Source organism: Amblyomma maculatum, chromosome 1 (assembly GCF_055883805.1).
Source record: "Amblyomma maculatum isolate TAMU_Amacu chromosome 1, ASM5588380v1, whole genome shotgun sequence".
Lineage (NCBI taxonomy): Eukaryota > Metazoa > Arthropoda > Arachnida > Ixodida > Ixodidae > Amblyomma > Amblyomma maculatum.
The window spans coordinates 10,538,372-10,557,568 of record NC_139344.1 but is presented as its reverse complement, the minus strand read 5'-3'; the positions used below and the strand labels follow the sequence as shown (position 1 = coordinate 10,557,568).

At 43.3% G+C, this 19,197-nt stretch overlaps 1 protein-coding gene across 1 annotated transcript in view; it reads right to left on the bottom strand.

Moving 5' to 3' along the window:
- Positions 1-19,197, bottom strand: part of LOC146201636 (nose resistant to fluoxetine protein 6-like) — a 42,949-nt gene that overhangs the window by 9,940 nt on the left and 13,812 nt on the right. The window contains exons 4-10 of the mRNA XM_084587720.1: positions 17,875-17,959; positions 16,746-16,840; positions 15,275-15,454; positions 13,617-13,710; positions 6,917-7,000; positions 5,123-5,288; positions 4,415-4,497 (exon numbers count right to left, since the gene is read on the bottom strand). Coding sequence (XP_084443846.1) covers positions 4,415-4,497; positions 5,123-5,288; positions 6,917-7,000; positions 13,617-13,710; positions 15,275-15,454; positions 16,746-16,840; positions 17,875-17,959 — 787 coding nt within the window. The remainder of the gene's footprint in view (positions 1-4,414; positions 4,498-5,122; positions 5,289-6,916; positions 7,001-13,616; positions 13,711-15,274; positions 15,455-16,745; positions 16,841-17,874; positions 17,960-19,197) is intronic.

The window sequence follows — 19,197 nt, the reverse complement described above, 5'->3', positions numbered from 1 at the left end:
GTCGCTACCACATAGTGCCAGAAATACAGTTACTCGATATTATTGAGCGTCATTGCTAATGGAACACCGTTTTCACTCCGTCAATAGAGAGATTTAGATTACCGTGTTCCGCGATCCGCCACCGTGACCCGCTACCGTGCGTGGGCGGGGCCTGACTGGTCCCAACGTGGCAGGTCTATGTGCCGACATCTAAAGCCCCTTTACTGACATCTCCGACATCCAGTACGTGGCGCCATCTATCGGCGCCAAGGGATCTGGGCATGTACAGTGGAACGCGCGATTGCGGATCACGGTAGCGGATCGCAGATCAAGGTAAGCTAAAACTCTCTAATTATTATACGGCCGTGGAATTTCTATACTTAATGGCTTGCATTAACAGCTCAATGAGCAGACTGTGTAGGGTCCCATATTGGTACGTTGCATAGTGAATGTAAAGTGAAGTTTTGTGTTCAGGTTATCTCGAATAATTATTACGACTTACTCAATACAAGCGTTTTGTTACGCATGCAAGCCTACCAAGGAGGCAGTTCGGTCTAGTTGGTGTGACATAGTGGAGACACTTAGAAACAAAACGTAGTGAGGTGCGACCGACACTGTGGCTAGTCTCTGCCACGTTTTATTTTTTCCCTTACTGTATAAAATGCAGTTTCGATACACATCTAAAGAATAAGTTTCGGTCCTTCCTTTCATAGTCATTATATTATGATCTTGGCATATTTTGTTTTTCATACACAATGTGATTTCTTAGTAGACGTCACGTTTTTTCTCTGCTAGAGGGGAATTAGGCTCTGGTTAGTAATACGTTATGAACGTTAAACATTCACTTGAATAGAGCCATAGTTCTGAATGCCTTAAAAAAAAAAGGGAAATGTAAAAGCTGTAAGAAACGTTTACAAAAACTGATCACCCTTCTAACTTACAGGAGCCTACATGGAGGAATTATACCTACACGCATGTTCTTGGCCAAATTTGTATGTGTCCCACCGCGGTGGCTCACATGGTTACCGCGATCGACTGCTGAACCCAATGACGTGGGTTCGATCCTTACCGCGGCAGCCGCTTAGAGATGGAAACGAAAAGCAAGACGCTCATGTAAAGTGTGATGCCAGTGCACGTTAAAGAAACTCAAGTGGTCGGAATATCCGGAGCCCTCCACTACGGCGTTTCCATAGCGTGAGTCGCTTTGGGACGTTAAACCATCTGGACAGAAAATTTTTATTAAGTTAGCCTTTAATTACTGATAACAGCAAACTATCTCAGAAGGGGATCGATGGAACAGTATTGGTTTGGTTTATGGAATTTAACGTGCCAAAGCGACTCGGACATCGAGAAACGGCGTGGTGGAGGGCTTCAGAAATATCGACCACCTGGGGTTCTTTAAAGTGCACTGACATATCACCCAGCACACAGGTGCTTTAGTCGAGTGGTCTAACCGCTGCCACATCTTGTCGGGGCCGATGACAGTGTATTAATTAATGATCCCTGATTTGTGTCCGTAACACGTTGGATCAGCTCGAGAAATGAGGTTAAAATCATGAAATGAAACGGAATCCTCAATATAATTTTGCCTCGAAAGCCTTCAAAACGAACAAAGGTACGCGTTCTTCGCACGCGCATTTTCATTTTTTTTTTTACCGATTATTATCATTACATTCTTATAGAGGACTGTTATCTGCAACGTGGCGTTGGTCTGGTTGTTTTGACTTTTTTAGTTGTTCTTTTTTTTTTTTTTTTTTTTTGCTGGTGATATCTGTCCTTATCATTTACCTGGTGTTTTTACACGCCAGCGTATACAGCTCGTTCGGTCGAAAAGGTGTCGCCGTTGCCGTAAAGCGGCAATGAAGAAAGTGTCGGAAAATATACGCACGCCATTTTGTATCAAAATTGTGACAGCCACAGTTTTCTGCAGCGTTCAGGGTGGTGTCATACCATTTCATTTCGCTCCCCATTTACCACCAATATTCTACTCAAGTTTTAGGCTAGTTCGCGATGTGGATTCGAATCGACGATATACGTGTATGATTCTCCAATTGTATACCGTTCATTGTAAGTGTAGGAGTCCATCGAGAATTTAGACAGGTACTGCGGCTTCCTTTCCCCGGAAAACCAAACTAACTACGTTTAGCACTCCGCCAAGTTTTGTGCCTGTCTCTCAATGCTGACAATTCTACGACAGAAAACGCGGTGTTAAAGGCGCTATCGCGTATGAAAGGGACGCTTAAGCGTCCGCCTAATTTTTGTTTCTCTTCATCATTTACTTTTGTATCCCCTTGTCTTTATTTTTTTCGTCTACCTGGCGCGGCAGCTTAGCGTATTTTGCTTTCGACCGCTGATCCCAAGGTCGCGGCGTCAATTCTTGGCTGTGGCAGCGTTATTTCAAACCAGGTGAACGGAAAAAGAAGAAATGTCCGTATGTTGTTCTATTTTAGCGCATGCTTGCGCACACCCGGTAGTCCAAGCTACTGTGCACTGAAGACTAATTTGTGATGGCCCTCATAGCTTAAGCGACGCTTCGCGACACTGAACTCCATTTAATCAATATACCGGATCCTTTCCTATCTTCTCTAGACCCTTTCCACCAAAGCAAGCGGCGCTGGTAGCTCCCCATTGGTTTTCTTTTCCTGTACCGTCCGTCGTGAGTAATACCGACTACTTCAGCCGTTCGACTAATTCAGTGCGCTTGTTCCTTTCTTTTCTCTCGACACCGAAGTCGACTCTCCTCGGAGACACGTTGATCGCTTGCGAGCTGCCACTCTGCTAATTAGAAAGCCAGGCAAGTGCTTGTCCCGAATTTCTCCGCGGTATCTATGGACGCCGAATGCCGAATGCCGAATGCTTGAGATGTAGGCTTTCTCAATCGCCAGGCGCTGCAAAACATTATGTAGGCTACATGGTACTCATTGAGGTTAGTGATCAAAGTGGTCACACCAATAGATTTTCTCCTTTCCAGCTCTACAGATTGCAGACGATGCATTTTGAGCATGCAGATTATGTCTCATATACACTAAAGGGGCCCTTTCTTTCGGGAAAGTAACGAGTGATGACGAGACGCAGAAAGCTGTTGTGTCTCCTCTAAGGTACAAGTAGTGTGCGTGCAAGCTGCGTGTTTTCGCTCAGCAGAGTACCCAATGCTCACGAAATTTCTGTATATTTTTGCCACTCTTGTTCTCCGCATTGTGAATACACCATGCGTCCAGCTCCGTTGCAAAACGCTTTCTGGGAACACCAAAGAAACATTTCTAAGTATAGTCATCTTCAATGGAAATATAGCAACGCGTCTAGAAGCAAGACTGCTGGAGTTCTTAGCAAAATAATGAATAGAGAAAACAAAAACAAAATTCGTTCATTGCAAGAGAGGTGACGACAGATGAGATAGGTACAGACTCAAAAGAAAACGTTTGACAGAAGTCTGCCTGGTTGGAGAATCTAATTTTAACTTTAAGGTAAAGATCAATGACTTCAACCAAGTTCTTTAACAGAAAATCCTGACGTTTCGGAGCCGACTCGGCTCTCTCTTCACAGTGCGACTCCGAGCGAGGCGCAGCTTGTCTTTTTAAGGTCTTGTGTCGACGACCTCGGGGTCAATGGCCGCAATCCATGAATGTATGAAGAGGGAAGGGTGCCCAAAGAGTGATAACATTTCCCGGTGTTTGCTGAATATGCTACGACTCCAGTAAAGGCTTCCTGCGGGTATTAGCTTCGGTATCCAGTGTAATCGTTCTGTTAAAGTCAATTTTATGGTCGCATGTCTCACACTGTTCGACCAGCGCGCTGGGCCGACTGTGGTTTTGTAGGACGTCTGCTCTATGCTGTCTCATTCTTTCTGCGGAATTTTTCGTGTCGCCTACATGTGAGGCTGAGAACGATTATACTGGATACCGAAGCTAATCCGCGCAGGAGGCTTTTAATCGAGTCATGGCATATTCAGCAAACACCGGGGAATGTTAATCGCTCTTTGAACACCCTTCCCTCTTGGTACAATCATGGATTGCGGCCATTGACCCCAAGGTCTTCGACACAAGGCCTTAAAAAGACAAGTTGCGCCTCGCTCGTAGTCGCACTGTGATGAAGGAGTCGAGTCGGCTCCGAAACGTCGGGATTTTCTGTTTAAGAACTTGGTTGGAGTCATTGATCTTTACCTTAAAGTTAAGATAGGTACGGCACAAAGAAACTTTTGTTCACATTCTAGCTTCGTTTATGAACTCCCTGAGCAGTAGATCAGCAAGCCCTGTTATCATCCTGCATTTGAGTTATTACGAAAATATTGCGCTATAGGCTGATTCCATGTTTGACTTTCCTTCACGACAGTCATTAACTCAAATTAATTAAATGCCAAGCTATTCAGTGAATTCTGTTTCTTCTCAACGATGACAATAAGTGGCAATGTTTGAGAAGCTCTGCAATGTGGACTTACTTTTTTAGCACCAAAAAGAGCGGAACAGCTACGACGAAAAACTGGAAATCCACCGACAGGTACCACACGTGGGGCATCACCGACTGCAACAGAAATGAAGAAATAGGTTTTATAATAAAAAAAAAAACGCACAAACAACTGTGCGTTTTAGGACTCTAGCTACCATTCGTGAATTGGCAAAATTGCAGTAATGAGAAAATGAGGGTTGAATTAAAATTACTAGGCGAAGGCAGTTATAAAGGAGCTACTTGTGAAATAACCTAGCATGTTTTCATGGCCAAAATCAGCCCTTGCCTTTGAAGAATAAGAAAATATTCCTCGCTATTTTATGGACCAGCCAGAGGTCAATGACTACGCTTTGGATGTTGGACCACTGATCCTTATATCGTGAGTTTAATCCCGGCCATAAGGGGTCGTGTTTCAATAGAGACGAATACAAAAACGGCCGTCTGCTGTGCGATCCCAGAGCATATTATATCACACCAGGTGGCGTAATTTAATAAAAAGCCGCTCGTCCACAATGTCGTCTGTCCTAAATTATGTGTTTCTTCGGGGACATTCAACAACACAATTTGCAATTTACAGCTAATCCCGCTTTGAATGGCATGCGTTTTATGTGACCAGGCGAAAAGTAATAGAGTCGTTATCTGGCCAAACCAGGCTTTCTCCAGTTGAATGAAAAATAAGATGCTTAAACATATTGTTCACCTGTAGGCCCACGTAGTAGCAGTTCCTGACTTGAAGGAGCCATTGCCACCAGTGCTCCTGCACTTCGTGGTCCATTTTCTCGAAGAAGGTTTTCGCACCAGGTCCCGACGTCACGAGGGGAACGATATATATGCACATCACAATGAAGAAGAGTGGAATCGTAGTCCTTGAGGAAGGGAGAACAAAACAGTGCGGTTTTAAGGTAAATTAGGCGGTGAATTTATAGGTGTTTCATAGCCCCTATTGTTTATTTATTTGTTATGAAAATGCAAAGACATTAGTCGACCTCTGAGTTTCAAGACATCGCGTACGTAACTGTGAAATGCAAAACAAAAGCTGAAATGAAAATAAAAACAGAAGAAAATATGCACAAGCAAAGAAAAAAAAAACAAGCCTTAGTATAAGCAAGCCTTTATATGACGCCAAGCCAAACGTTAGTGTGAAGGATTTCTGGAGTATTTTCGTAGCTTCCTCGGAGTAATTAGTCACATGGGGCAGAGACAATGCCCTAAGGCAGCGACAATCCGTAAGGCAGATACAATACACAGGAGCAGAGGGCACCGAAATAGCAAACCTGTAAGAGCGGTATACCTGAGTAAAATAATGAGAGAGCCTCAAAAGCTTCAAGTTCATCATTATTATCATCAGCCTGACTATGCCCACTGCAGGGCGAAGGCCTCTCCCATATTTCTCCTATTTACCCGGTCCTGTGCTAGCTGCATCTACTTGACCCCTGCGAACTTCTTAACCTCATCCGCCCACCTAACTTTCTGTCGCCCCCTGCTACGCTTTCCTTCTCTTGGAATCCAGTTCGTTACCCTAAGCGACCATCTGTTATCCTCTCTTCGCACTACATGTCCTGCCCATGTCCATTTCTTCTTCTTAATTTCCACTAGAATGTCGGTAACTTGAGTTATTTCTCTGACCCACTCTGCACGCTTTCTATCTCTTAATGTTACCCCTACCATTTTTCGTTCCATAGCCCTCTGAGTTGTCCTCAACTTAAGTAGAACCCTCTTGGTTAGCCTCCACGTTTCAGCCCCATAGGTGAGTACAGGTAAGATGAAACTGTTGTATACTTTCCTCTTGAGCGATACCGGTAAGCTGCTAGTGATAATCTGCGAGTGCTTGCCAAATGCGCTTCATCCCAATCTTATTCTTCTTGTTATTTCCTTTTCATGGTCCGGATTTGCGGTTACTACCTGTCCCAAGTAGACGTATTCGCCTACTACTTCCAGTGCTTCGCTACCTAATTTAAACAGCTGTTCCTTCCCGAGGCTGTTGAACATTATCTTAGTCTTCTGCATATTGATTTTCAATCCTACCTTTCTACTTTTCCTGTCTAGGTTACCAATCATTATTTGCACTTCATCCCCCGAGTTACTCAGCAAGGCAATGTCATCAGCAAATCGCTTCAATTTATAGTGAACGAAAGGAGTGTGAGCTCATACAATGCCTTTATAGAATGACCTTATATTTTCGAAGTGTAATCCCTTTTTTTTTCTCACCCTGATAGTGCTAGGAGGTTTACCCTAGTAGTTTAATCTGGTGTATTGTACTTGTCAGCGACTCTACACCAAAAGCAGGTCGGTGAATTTTTTTTTTTTTGCGTTTATTTCTCAGTTGACAATATCCTTGCCTTCCGATCCAGGCTTATCAAAAGCAAAATTCTGGGAGGAATCGCCGACAATGCCTCTGCCACTTACAAAAAATTTCATCACTATTCTAATGCTTGAAGACAAAAATGCGTGCTTTTGATTTCATTGCCAGATACCTGGTATTGTGTCTACGTACCTGACAAGCCTCCGAATGATCGCAAAAATGAACACCTTGATGCTGCTGCGCTGCTTGTCCAGGACAAGGCACACCAGGAATCCGCTGCGAATAGCAAAAACCCAAAGTAAGGGGACAAAGAAACCGGGTAGACCAAACTATAGAAAGAAACGGCGCGTCATACAGGTTATCAACGTCTTCTTGCAGCAAATCTACTGAAAAAAAGTGGGGCTGCAGCGAATTGGGTCTTGGGGAGAAAACATACAACTAATCAGAGTTGTCACTGTAAAATTCAGGTCATTCTAAAATTTTACGGCATTCACAATAGTCGCGGCGTCTAAACCCGCCTCTAAAGCGCGACTGTTTTTTCCTCTTCCGTGTGTAGCTTCGCTCAACTCATTCGCATTAACAGCAAGATAGTGCTGACACCAGTCGCGATCGTATAACTAGGTAGCTCTCCTTGACTCCTTCCAAGGTCATCCTGCCTCGTGCGCCTCGGAAAGGCAATAAATATCACGTAATCCAGCTCAAGCACAATAATTTGGCAAATTGAGCGCTGAAATGAATTTGTACTTTCAAGTAATTCGCGAAGTCCTCTGCACAGCGTTCAGTGGGCCAAAGTGTTCTGTTGTCTGATATCAAAGTTTCGAATAATTTGCTTTAAATACCGAAACTGAAGGCAACGCATCCGGGATACTGTTCTTAAAGGCACTGCAGCGGCCAAATGCTAACCCAAGCGTCTTGAGCAGCACTCGTGTTGTTCGCAACAATGTATTACTTTAGGGAAACATTGTTACCCCATTACGCCGATTGACGAGGAAACTTTGCCAGCGACATTGCTAAAGACATAGTTCGAAACGACTTCTTATTATAAACTCTATGAATGTGTAATTCCCAGCAAGAGGCTTTCTACTACCAGTGTTTCGCCGCGTGCAATAAAGACGCTTTATATTACTTGCGAAAAAAAAAAAAGCTTAAACTCAGCAGGTCTATCCACTGATATAAAGTTATAAACATGGGCTGACGGATGTAGCCTGTGCTCATACAGGTGTTTACGATGAGTCATTGCAAGCGGGCTCTCAGTGATCTCGAAGAGCTACTGTGATGTTCGTGCGAAGAATTCCTCTTGTTTCAAGGAACGAACTGCGTAAAGCAGGGTGTATCATACGATTTAATCTCGATACACATTTCAGCACGCACGAGGAAGCAATCTCGAGTATAGCGCTGACAGCCTTTATCTTGCTGTGAGAGCTGCGGAGTACACGGGTACCTCGATACGAACTTCTTTGAGAATGTGTAGTTGAGAAATCCAGGAGAGGCTCTGAAGTTTTATGTGCCTGAAGAACACGTTCGTTATAACCTATGTGGCTTTAGATATCTATCTCTGAAATAACCTGAGAGGTGATGATTTAAGCATCTTGCCACAGAAGACAAGCAAGGTTCGTCCACATAGCTAATACGGCTGTCCACGAAGTGGAGCTGAGCTACGCACGTCGTCTCTCGCGTGATTACCATCCTGTATGAAATACAAGCTTGGTCGCCGCATTCACTTTTTGAGGCGTCTACATGTCATTGTTTCATTTGGTTCAACAGACCAGGGAGCGAAAAAGCGAAAATCACCGTAAAGGACACCCGGACGTGGTTTCTTTTGGTGGGCGTGGCCAGACTGCCTTTTCACAGGCGTTATTACTTCTAAACCCTTTTCTTGATGATAACGAAAAGCAAAACGGAACCTTCTGCCTAATCAAAGTCCAGCTGCGAACTCTCAAAAGAGATTGGCGGTAAACGTGAAATGCTGCATAAGTAGTGCAGCGAAGTTGAAGCTTTTGTAGCATTTTTAACATTAGTTTCGTACGCGTCGATACAGTTAAGCTTCTATAGTTGATGCTGAGCTTTGTGTCCTTTGTAGAGTCCAATGAGGGAAGAAAAAAAAATCAGTACTTTGTCATCATTTCAGGAGGGAACATAATTTGAGAGGTAGAGGGCGAGAGGGCGTAATTCATCCGCGACCGGGAGTCGTCATACGTAGCGCTATCACTGCTCTAGACAAGGGCTAGAAAACCTAGAGTAAAGATGACATTTTGTAAACAAGAAAGGCACGACTAATTTGACTAATTCTTGGTAATAGTGTGCCTTATACCTCCTAAACGTCGCGGACCCTATACGGGGCCCTATTGGCATGATGTTGATTCTTTACAAATCAATAGGTTGAAAAAAAAAAAAAAAACCTTTCGTCGGTTATCTGCCACAACAAGGAGGGCCTGCCAGCGACCATCCCACTGCTTTGGAAAATAAAACGAAAAACAGTCTGGCACTGACACAGAACTACAAGTTTTGCTGACACGCACTAGCAGTTAAGTGTAGTCCTTGCAACGAATGCAGCCGTGGGCAATGCAAGTCAAGAGACAATCAACTAGACAGGCCAAGGCCGTAGGAAGCCTGTCTGGGTCGCCGAGTTGAAGCCTGTTACACATCCTTTCGTCTATAGCGCGGTGCTCAGCGGCTGATGTACGATGCTTACAACAGAGTGAATTGCTACGGAGGTGCCTTTCGTCGTTAAATGCTCAGGAAAAGTACCTACATAACTGACAACGGTCAGCAACGGTAAGAAATCAGAGATGATGCGAAATAATTGTTCTAAGCGGCGCTGCCTTCGAATATGCCTGCACGTACAGTCCTATGTATTTCTCGCTCTGATTTTTAGCGAACGTGCCTATTTTCTGGAATATTCCCGCTTTTATTCTCTTATGAGGATGAATTGACAATTTTGAACCAGCGCGTCAGTATTAGGTGCAATCAGCCCGACGTTCTTTGGATCCAGCCAAGATCTATACCGCACTCCAAATATTACGCGCCCATTTATGTTAAGCCAAATCTGGGAAGGAGTTCCGGGGCGTAATTTTTTCCCATATTGCGAAACTGCACCTAAACAATCAATATATCGGCAGATCCTCCTTCCACAGGTACGTAGCTTCTTTCTATTCTATTCATTTTCACATACCAAACCCTCCGATTTTCTCAGGCAGCCTTATTTACTTCTTTTGAGTGCAGGACAAACGTCCGAAGCGAAATTTTGCTGCGCCTCGGAAGCTTACGCCATTCTCAGTGCACCTGCATGAAAGAATCTTACAATATATCCCACAGCTGCCGCATAAATAAAAGGCGTGCAAGAAGGTAGAATTTAAAAAAAAAAAGAGCTCCGCCTTTTAAGGGTATGCATGACGCGACAGCGTTAACAAAGTGCCCACGTGTCCTAGGGGTAATGTGTCTGACCTCGGATCCAAGGTCCCGGGTTCGATTACCAACCCCAACAGGAGCTACAGGGAGTGGTAGCTCCTGTCAATTCAGCCCAGCTATGCAGTCGTATGACGGCACACAAGCCACCGACCAGTCATACCCAGAAATGCCACCTGCCACCTGCATGATCGAGATTTTACGCTCACAAAGAAGACAACGGCCGAAACTGCAGCGCCGGCACAAACACCGACGCCGGATTTTCTGGAGAACGAGGTTTTTATTTATGCCGCTTTAATAATGGCCTCAAATGGAAACAGCCTTCATCAGCCGCTTCGAGGAGAAACCGAACATCCGTAAGCCCCTGGAAAGTAACTTCTGAGATTAGACACTTCTCGAAGCTGCATTCTATTATCTACTAACTCTTCTGGTGACTGACGTGAAATCGACTGTTACCTGCGTCGCATGACGCGCATATACAATAAGCGGGAAGTTCCGGGATGACCCGTTCTTCCCAGCCGTGCTGAAAGAGGCCGGCAGAAGTCGTCGCCATCTCTTGTGGATAAGAAATTTAGTCTTTTTGTTTATTGCAAATGGCCGCCGACCACAGTACTTGAAGAAAGGGTTTTAAATCATTTACTGACCACATGGCACCAAACAGATACCATTAGCCATGAGCGTACCGCTCATGAGCGATGTTGAAGAACCTGGTATAGATCGTCACCGACGTGCGTTCGCGACCATCGGTGCTACTTGCAGGTTTGTCACACCTTGAGAACCAAATAAACTACTACCAGCGAGAACGAATGTTTAACGTAAGTAGAGTTCAGCTAAAAGCTCGTTAGCGTTCACTGACTTTAGCCCACTCTCATTACGCGCGATTCCCCGTGCGAGAGGTTGCACAAAAGGTATTGAAAAACCAACAGCAGTGCTGATAGTGTCGCAATTTATTATCCCCTTTCCGGAATGCACTCAACAGTGGCATTTTCAAATATTTTCTTTCTCAAGAAAACAGCGCGTAACTTATTACTACTTGAGCAGCCCACTATACTAGTCATGCGAGATATCGAAGGAAAGGCGCCTCTTTTGCACCTTTTTAACTTTGAACAACGATTGAACTTGCAAAAGTAGCACTGAAGGACCTGAAAGCGGGCAACATGCGAAATTCGAGAAAACTGAGCATGGCCCTTTTCGGTCCTCAAGTCGCTTCTTGTGGGAAAGGGGAAATAGGCGAAGGAAAAAGGGCGGCCAAGCGAGTGGGGCTAACAAGAAAGGGCAATGCGGTATTCAGCTGCAATTCATCGGTCGCACGTTCAGCTAAATAAAAGGCCTCAACCATATACGCTACGTGGTTTGCGTTCTTGCTCCGCTCTTTGCCGGTGTAGACCGTCATATAGCGTTAGAAAGTGACGTTATCATATATCGAAACTTTACGAAGCTGTTCACAAGGATTTCACCGTAATGAGACCGCGAAGAGTAAGTAAAATGAAGGGCTTATGGCAAAAAGGTAAGAACTGAAACGTAATATTCATTTTTAAACTGTATTGCGCTTATATAACAGTGGCATGAATAAATAAAAAATGAAACAATAAATACGCCCAGATTTCTTTTTTTTTTTTCCGCGTGTGCATTCTCAGGGGCAAATATTGTGCCATAACATCACGGCTTAATACAAGGGCCTGGCAACGATATTTAGCCGAGAGCACCTTTTTATGCAAAAAAAAAAAAAGAACATTTATAGCGACTGGTCACGTCAGGTTGCGCATTTGCCAGAACAGCTCTCACATTTCCATGCAATTAAGAACTGGTCGAAATCGTCGATTAGGAAGCATCGCTGCATCTTAGCATTCAAGCGATGGAACGAACGCTTGCGAATGATCTGAGTGCTGATAGATGCCCAGGAACGGAGAAAAAGAAATGAAAACAACGTCCGTACAGCAACAACAATAAAAAGAGACGACGCAAATCGAGAGGAAAGCGAAGAACACGCATCGTCTGAAGGACAAAGAGTGGCCAGTTATGGATGCTTGTCACGGGTGAGCGTACAGGCCTTGCGAAGGTGGCACGCGATATTGTTCAACTCGGTTTTTCCCGACTTTTTTTTTCTCTTTTCTTTTTGTGTTGTTCTTATTGACGCGGTTTGCAGTGGCTGCGAATAGAACCGACGTGGAGTGCTATTTAGGGCTCCCATCAGGGGAGAATTCCCATCTAAAGGGGTGAAGGATACCTAATGCTTCTTGACATTTCCAGGCAAAACGTTCTTGAACTCGGCTTTCTTTAACTTATTACTTGATTTCGCGACAACAAACAGTGTAATCGCAGATCTTCCGCTTGGTTGGCTACTAGTCGCTTGCTCTTAATTTTCAAAAAACGCCAACCCTTCGGTTTTCTGTGGCAGTCTGCGATACGATCCTTATTAGCGTAGGCTAAAGTCAACAAGCAAAGTTTTCCTGCGCATTGCAAGCTTAGGTCATTGATATTAAAAGTCCATTAAAGTATTTTACAATATTGAACAGTTGCCTTATAGTTATTTAAAGACACGCGCCATTGCATTTCTCTGGCAGTTTTATTGCTCGTTGTGAGCGCAGGACAAACTTAAAAGCAAAATTTAGGTACACGTCGGAAGGTTAGACCATATATATCGATATGTTTATAAAAGTATATTTCAATATTCCGCACTTTCTTTCAATACTTTTCAAAAACACCCCCACTGGATTTCTGTGTGATATTTCACTACTCTGCCTGAGCGTAAGGAAAACATTAAAAGCGAATTTTTACATGCATTGCAAGATTCGGTCATTCCCATCAATTTGTTTTATTGGTATCTTTCAATATACCCAGTTGATTAACAAGCAAACGTGTCTTCGGATTCTAGGCTTCAGAAATGACTGCGCCTTTCTTCGGTCCCATTCGTGCACAGAATATTGCGTTGTATTTCATTTTTATTTTCATTTTCTTAACATTTCCTCAAAGACAATTACTACGGCAGAAAGTTTGCGCTGCAACAAGGTGTCATCACCTTTCTTACATGCAGGCGTGCAGGCGTAAAAAACTTGGAGTCGTCCTATGGTAACACGGTAAACTGGATTTTTTTTTTCAGCTCACTTTTTTTTTTTCAGTGTATACTGTGGAGGGAGTTCCTTTCCATATAAACAGCCTCTTTAATAAATTGTCTCCTCCTCGATATATTTCAAAATAGTACACCCACATACACCATTCCAATCTTGAACCACCCTCCTCATCCCGCGTAAGCAGGCATACATGTATGTAGTAGAGCATAACTTTCCATTAACAAGTATAGTTATAAAATAGATTATACAATTCAGCTTCAAAACGTGTAATAAGATCGAAGGTCCTGTGAAGTGTTTTTACTTCATGTTCTGCATCAAGTGTTAGTATATACTTTAAGCTCTATAAATACGTGAGGTTGCGTTTATTTCTGCATGTTAATTGACTGATATTTAGATTGTCGCAGTTTGGTACCTACCTGATGAAGAAGAAAGTGTCGACCAGGACGAACCCCGATGTTACCAAAACGCTCGGCCAGTTCTCGCTCAGTATAAGGAGGTTGAGCATGCGAGCTGCAAAACATGAAAAAGAAACAAACGAGCAAAGTATGAACCTAAATTTTGTTTTAATTTTATTTTTTGATAATACGGCTGTTTCCTTTTGAGCATCTAAAATGACGTTTGTATATGTAATAAACATTAGACGGAGCCTAAGTGATGTTTTCCTGAAGTCATTCTTGGTGTATTTCTCTCTGAGACTGCTCGGAACAGCACAGACCCCTATACCGCAAGGCAACGCCTCGTAATAATGAAGGTAAACATGAGGTGTAGTAGAAGCGCCTCACAAAAGCCCTTAATGGGCTCACTAAAGACGACCAGGTTTCTGAAGGTTCCACCATTTATACCCCCTGAAGTGTTTGCCCCGCCTCTTCCTTATTTCATAGTGGAGGAAGCACTCGTTACTACGAAAACAAGTTGTTCCATCTTCTATTCCATTGCTCCGTAATAGTCCTCCAACGAAGACGAGACATCTGCGGTTAGCAAAAAGTCTTAAAATATATTTCATATTTTCTACAAGAACAAACTGTGTGGAACAAAAAGGTAGGGGAGGGGTGAATGTAGCAGCACCTCACATGTACACGAGGAAACGCGACGCAATGAACCAGAGCTCAAAAATAAGCTTCTTATAAACACCGGCAGGTTGTTATTGCAAGGATAACAATAGTTTCTCGATGTTACAATTAAAGTAACTTGTATAGCAAAAGCGATTTGCCACTCTATTATCTTAACTGGTTTGCTTGAATCTTCCGCGTGATTGGAGTCAAGCCAGTAATACTGGGTGAATGTTTATTGATTATTCATCCATATTCGCGACTTTACCATTATATATGCGCAATGAAAAGAAAAAGTGAGTCATCATGGAGACTGACTGACAACTCACAGGCACCTTTTCTCTGTTTGAAAACGCGCTCATCCCTTCTTTTCTTGTAATAGTGCACAAGGATCAACTGCAGAGGTGGAGCTTCCGCTTGTGCAAAACCAAATTAATATCCAACGCAAGTAGTTAGCGCTGTGTCGTGTTTATACCTGTACATCTGCGGCTCTTTAGAAGGCTTCATTGGGGGATACAACACAATAAGGTTAGAGCCTCAAACCCTGTCATTGGGGTAATTCTAATGACGTTGCCCTTAGATTTTCCTGGCCGCATTTCGAAAAACGCGAAATATAAGAACGTCCGAGTGATGTGCAATGTCAGCTCACGTTAAATAGCAACCGGTGATTTAACGTCCCAAAGCGACTATGGCTATAAAGGAAGGCGCAGTGGTGGGCTCTGGAAGTTTCGACCACCTGAAGTTCTTTAACGTACACTAACATCGCGCAGTACACGTTCGCTTCGCTTTTCGCATCCACTGAAAAGTGGACACCACGGCCGGGATTCGATCCCGCATCATTGGGTCCGCAGTCGAGCTCCGTATCGACTAAGGCACCGCGGTGGAGCAGGTCGACGAAATGAATTTGGAGCACTTTACTACGGCGGTGCGCATTGACTGTGCGTCCTTTCGAAAAGTTAAGCCTTACAGTTGACAATTTCTGAAAATGATAGCGGGAGAAAATGTTGCAGGAACTGTGGACTTACACCACGTGTCTGACATGATGCCGTAACTGTGGCCAAGGACGATCGAGACCAAGCTGAAGAACCGCAGCCCGTGGATAAACCTGAGGTCAAAATCACCAGCACGTCGTTCTTGGGTAACGGTGAAAATAGCGCGCGTGTTGGCCACGGCTGAGAATGACAGCAGACATTTCTGCCACGTGCCTGCGAAAATTGTTACGCCATAAAACTTTTGAGAACAGTCACATGTAGCTGATCACTCTTTTTGTTTTCGCCATGCGCTTAATGCCAATCTCATGAATCATTTGCATTTTTTGTCTTGTTTCTTGCTCAGCCCTAACAGTACAAATATTGCCCATGTCCTATTAACATTTGCACCACCCCAGAAAGACAAAATGAACGTGCTGTTATATTATATGTTTGCTTGTTTGTCTGCATAGCTGCAACAAAGATATTTAGTGACAAAACATGGATCCCGGTTTGTAGCCAATAGGTGGTAAGGATTTTAGAGGAAGAAATAAAAATATATCAGTCTTAAAATCAGTCAAAATGCGTGTGTCAAAGCTGATAACAAACATTCATTCGTCAGTTTGTTAGCATCGTCAGTACAAACCCGTGCACCACAGTAGAGCATAGGAGAATAGTACGCCAAAACACGCTTGCTAGGAGTAAGCAATTATTTAGATTTTTTTTAAAGCATCTGAACATTCTTGCCTAAGTAGGCGGTTGATGTAATAGCATCGAGTACTCCCGAAGTGCTTGATAATAGAAAAGGAAGGGTTCTTTTTTTTCTTTTTCTTTTAAGGAATTCATGCTTTACTTCGGCCAAGTTTATCTGGAGTTACGGCAACCACAGTGCACGCTTGAAGTGCTTTCGACGCTCTCGCCAAGCAACTGAATTTTTCAACGCAAAAACAGCTCTTCAAGAGGCCTTGAACACTAGTGATTAATAGATTAATAAGACTGTGCAATAAGAACTGTTGGAATAGATCATTAGTACAATAACCATTCGTACAGCAGATAGTCTGTTACTGCTCACGCATCTGAAATATTGTCACGGCCACCACTATTGAGCCATCAAGATTTATTTTTTTTTATGCTTATGCTTCTCCTAGACACCGAAATAGGAAAATAAGGTGCCCTATATGGCATCAAACCAACCCTACGCATAAAAATGACGCCGCTGAGCTCATTTTGCATTGTGTTTAATGATACTTATTTCATTTAACCTTGCAGTTCGGGTCATTCATGGCGAACCTACAGAATTTGTTGTTCTGAACAAGCCTTTCATTGTGGCAAGAAAGCGTTAACCTGTACACATGATTGACAGTCTTAAAACTGTTCACTTTCTCTATTTATGTACGAAGCACTGAAGAATGTAATCGGTAGTGTAATATTTTTGTACATACTGTAAAGTTTGTAACATGCGGATTAGTGACTTGCCTGCGCGCTCAAATAATGTTACATGCACAAACATTATATTCATGTTACTCACTCTTCCCACTTGCTTGTGGCTTCGCTCTTGTCGACAGGTAGACATCAACAACAGTAGCAACTCCAATGGTGACACCCAGGATGCCCAGAAATGCTCTTGGAAATAAAAATAAACGATGCTTTAGGATTTTGTGCGCCTAATAAACACGGAAAGTCGAGCTCAACTCTGTAGTTCGGGTGAATGATTCGATCTGCCTAAGATGTTGTTACGTGCAGTGCAATGCTTGTTCACAAAAAAGACTAAGGGAGGTACAACGGCGGTTGCAGGTGGCCTAAATTAAATAAAAAAAAAAGAACTGAATGTACGTTTTTCGTAACATGCCGATGAAGAGTACATTGCAGTACGCATCGAAGTTGTTGCTCTATTGAAAGCACATTCCAACCTAGGATGCAGATTCTTTGTGTCTAATAAAAGAATGTCTTCAGCCGATGAATTTCTCGATTTGTTAATTTAGGTGTAATAATGCATGTTACAAAGAACTATAAACGCTTAGCAATAACTCTAATCGAACGGCTTTGATTTCTTCATGTATTCCTCTAGTGAAGTGTTACAACATGTATACATCTCCTGTTTATTCGCACAAGGGTAGCGTATGAGTCTATTCTAAAGAAAATTATTGAATTCGCTTTTTAGGCCAAGTTAACTATGAATATTTAATAAAAAGTAATTAAAAGTAAGCGGAAGCATGCTCTGTTCAAGGATTCCCAGGAAATTCTGATTCTGATGAAATTCTGAGGATGGAACGCTGATGACGCGCAACAATCTTTCATTAAAACGCTCTTTAGAGGTCGTTACTGCTAAAAGCTGAGAAATTTTCATAGATCTAACTCTGCTGATCTCTCAAGGCATTAGGTCTATCATCACTTCATCATAGAAAATAGACTTTTTCATGTTAGGCTTTCAACATTAAAATTAACATTGTAAAAATAAATGATTAACATTTGTTATCATGGGGCAGTACCTCTAATGTACTCGGGGCAAAAACAAGCTCGTGGTGATTTAGGCGTGGATTACGGGGAGTAATCTTCTGTCTATAGGGGAGACATTTTTTTCTTTCCGACACTTTGAGCATATAAAAGAAAGCGGACCCAAACACTTTCTAATAGAGCCATTCTTTTTAGATACTTACATTATTACAACCTGACCAGTGGTCATGCGTTCATCTTCCATTGTGACGCAGTTCTCCACTTCTATCAGCAGCTTCGCGGGTCGCACTGCGCACAATGCAAAAGACCAAGAACCTTTAAAACATGCAGTAAACCAGTTCAGTGATTCTCAAGACATGCAGTGGAGCACCCTACTTCGTATCACGGCGCGAAAATATTAAATTAAGATGCTCAACGTCTAGAGAATCGAGAGCGAAGACTGCACAATGGCAGAGGATTTAGTCATCCCGCTGCTATTAATCTCCTTAGCCGAACTGATGCGATGAGCGAAGGGTGTTTGACGCGGAGCTGTGGAACGCGAAGCTGTAAAACGCGGTAAATTCAAACAGCAAATGGCCTGGCCAGTGACAAAAAGGAATGAAACTTGTGGTTTGATGTTCAAAAACGTTTCCTGAGCCCAAGCTTGCGAAGTGTATGCAGTCGTGGCCAAAATGTGCCAAATAAATGAGCAGAAGAAAGGAACAGCGACTACAAAGCGCTTGCGCCGTCGATGCCAATAGCGTTGATGGTCCATTTGAATTTCACTCGCCTTGTCTTGTTGGAAGCTGTTTAACCCCGACCGCCTATGAACTCCATCAATCGCCCCTTCAGTAAAGTGAACTTAGCATTACGTTCTGCCCTGTAAAAGGAACAGGCTCGCTGCGCTACTCAGAAGCTGGAAGGCCGAGGTGATATACCCTCGAACTGGTTTTTTGAAGGCCTTTACAAGTTTTCCGCGTATCCAGACATTGTCGTGTGCCTCAGCTTTCGCCTCATTGGGTCCATATGTTGGGAGCAACAGTATCCAGTGCGGCGATAGCTGAAGCACCCTCTGTGATTGGCTCGTGCCGTCATTTCCGAGCGAAATGTCAACCAAGCCGCCTACCGGTCACGAAGAGACGCCGAAAGAACAACTTCGTGAACTTGAGGCCGCAATCACGAAGCTTTTCTTGCGTTGATGTGACTGGTGATTACGAGGCCACCTCAGTAGTTGCTCTACTAACGAGCACTCTGATTCGGCGGAATTCAAGCTTAACAAGCACGGTCTTTGGCGCATAGACTTTTCTCAACATTAACGAAGGAGGAGCAAGGGGTATAGTCAACTTACGCACATGGTAAGTAGTAAAAGTCGTCATTCATAGAGCGGTTAACATGTAAGTGCGATCTTCGAAGAACCAGCACCCATTGTGCCAAGGACAAGTGAAGAGACTATAGAAATTGCGCATTTATATAGCGTGCAGATAGGTTTGTGAAACTAGCCCTTAGGCGTGAGCAATAGGATCATGCGCACTTTTGATTAGTGCCCT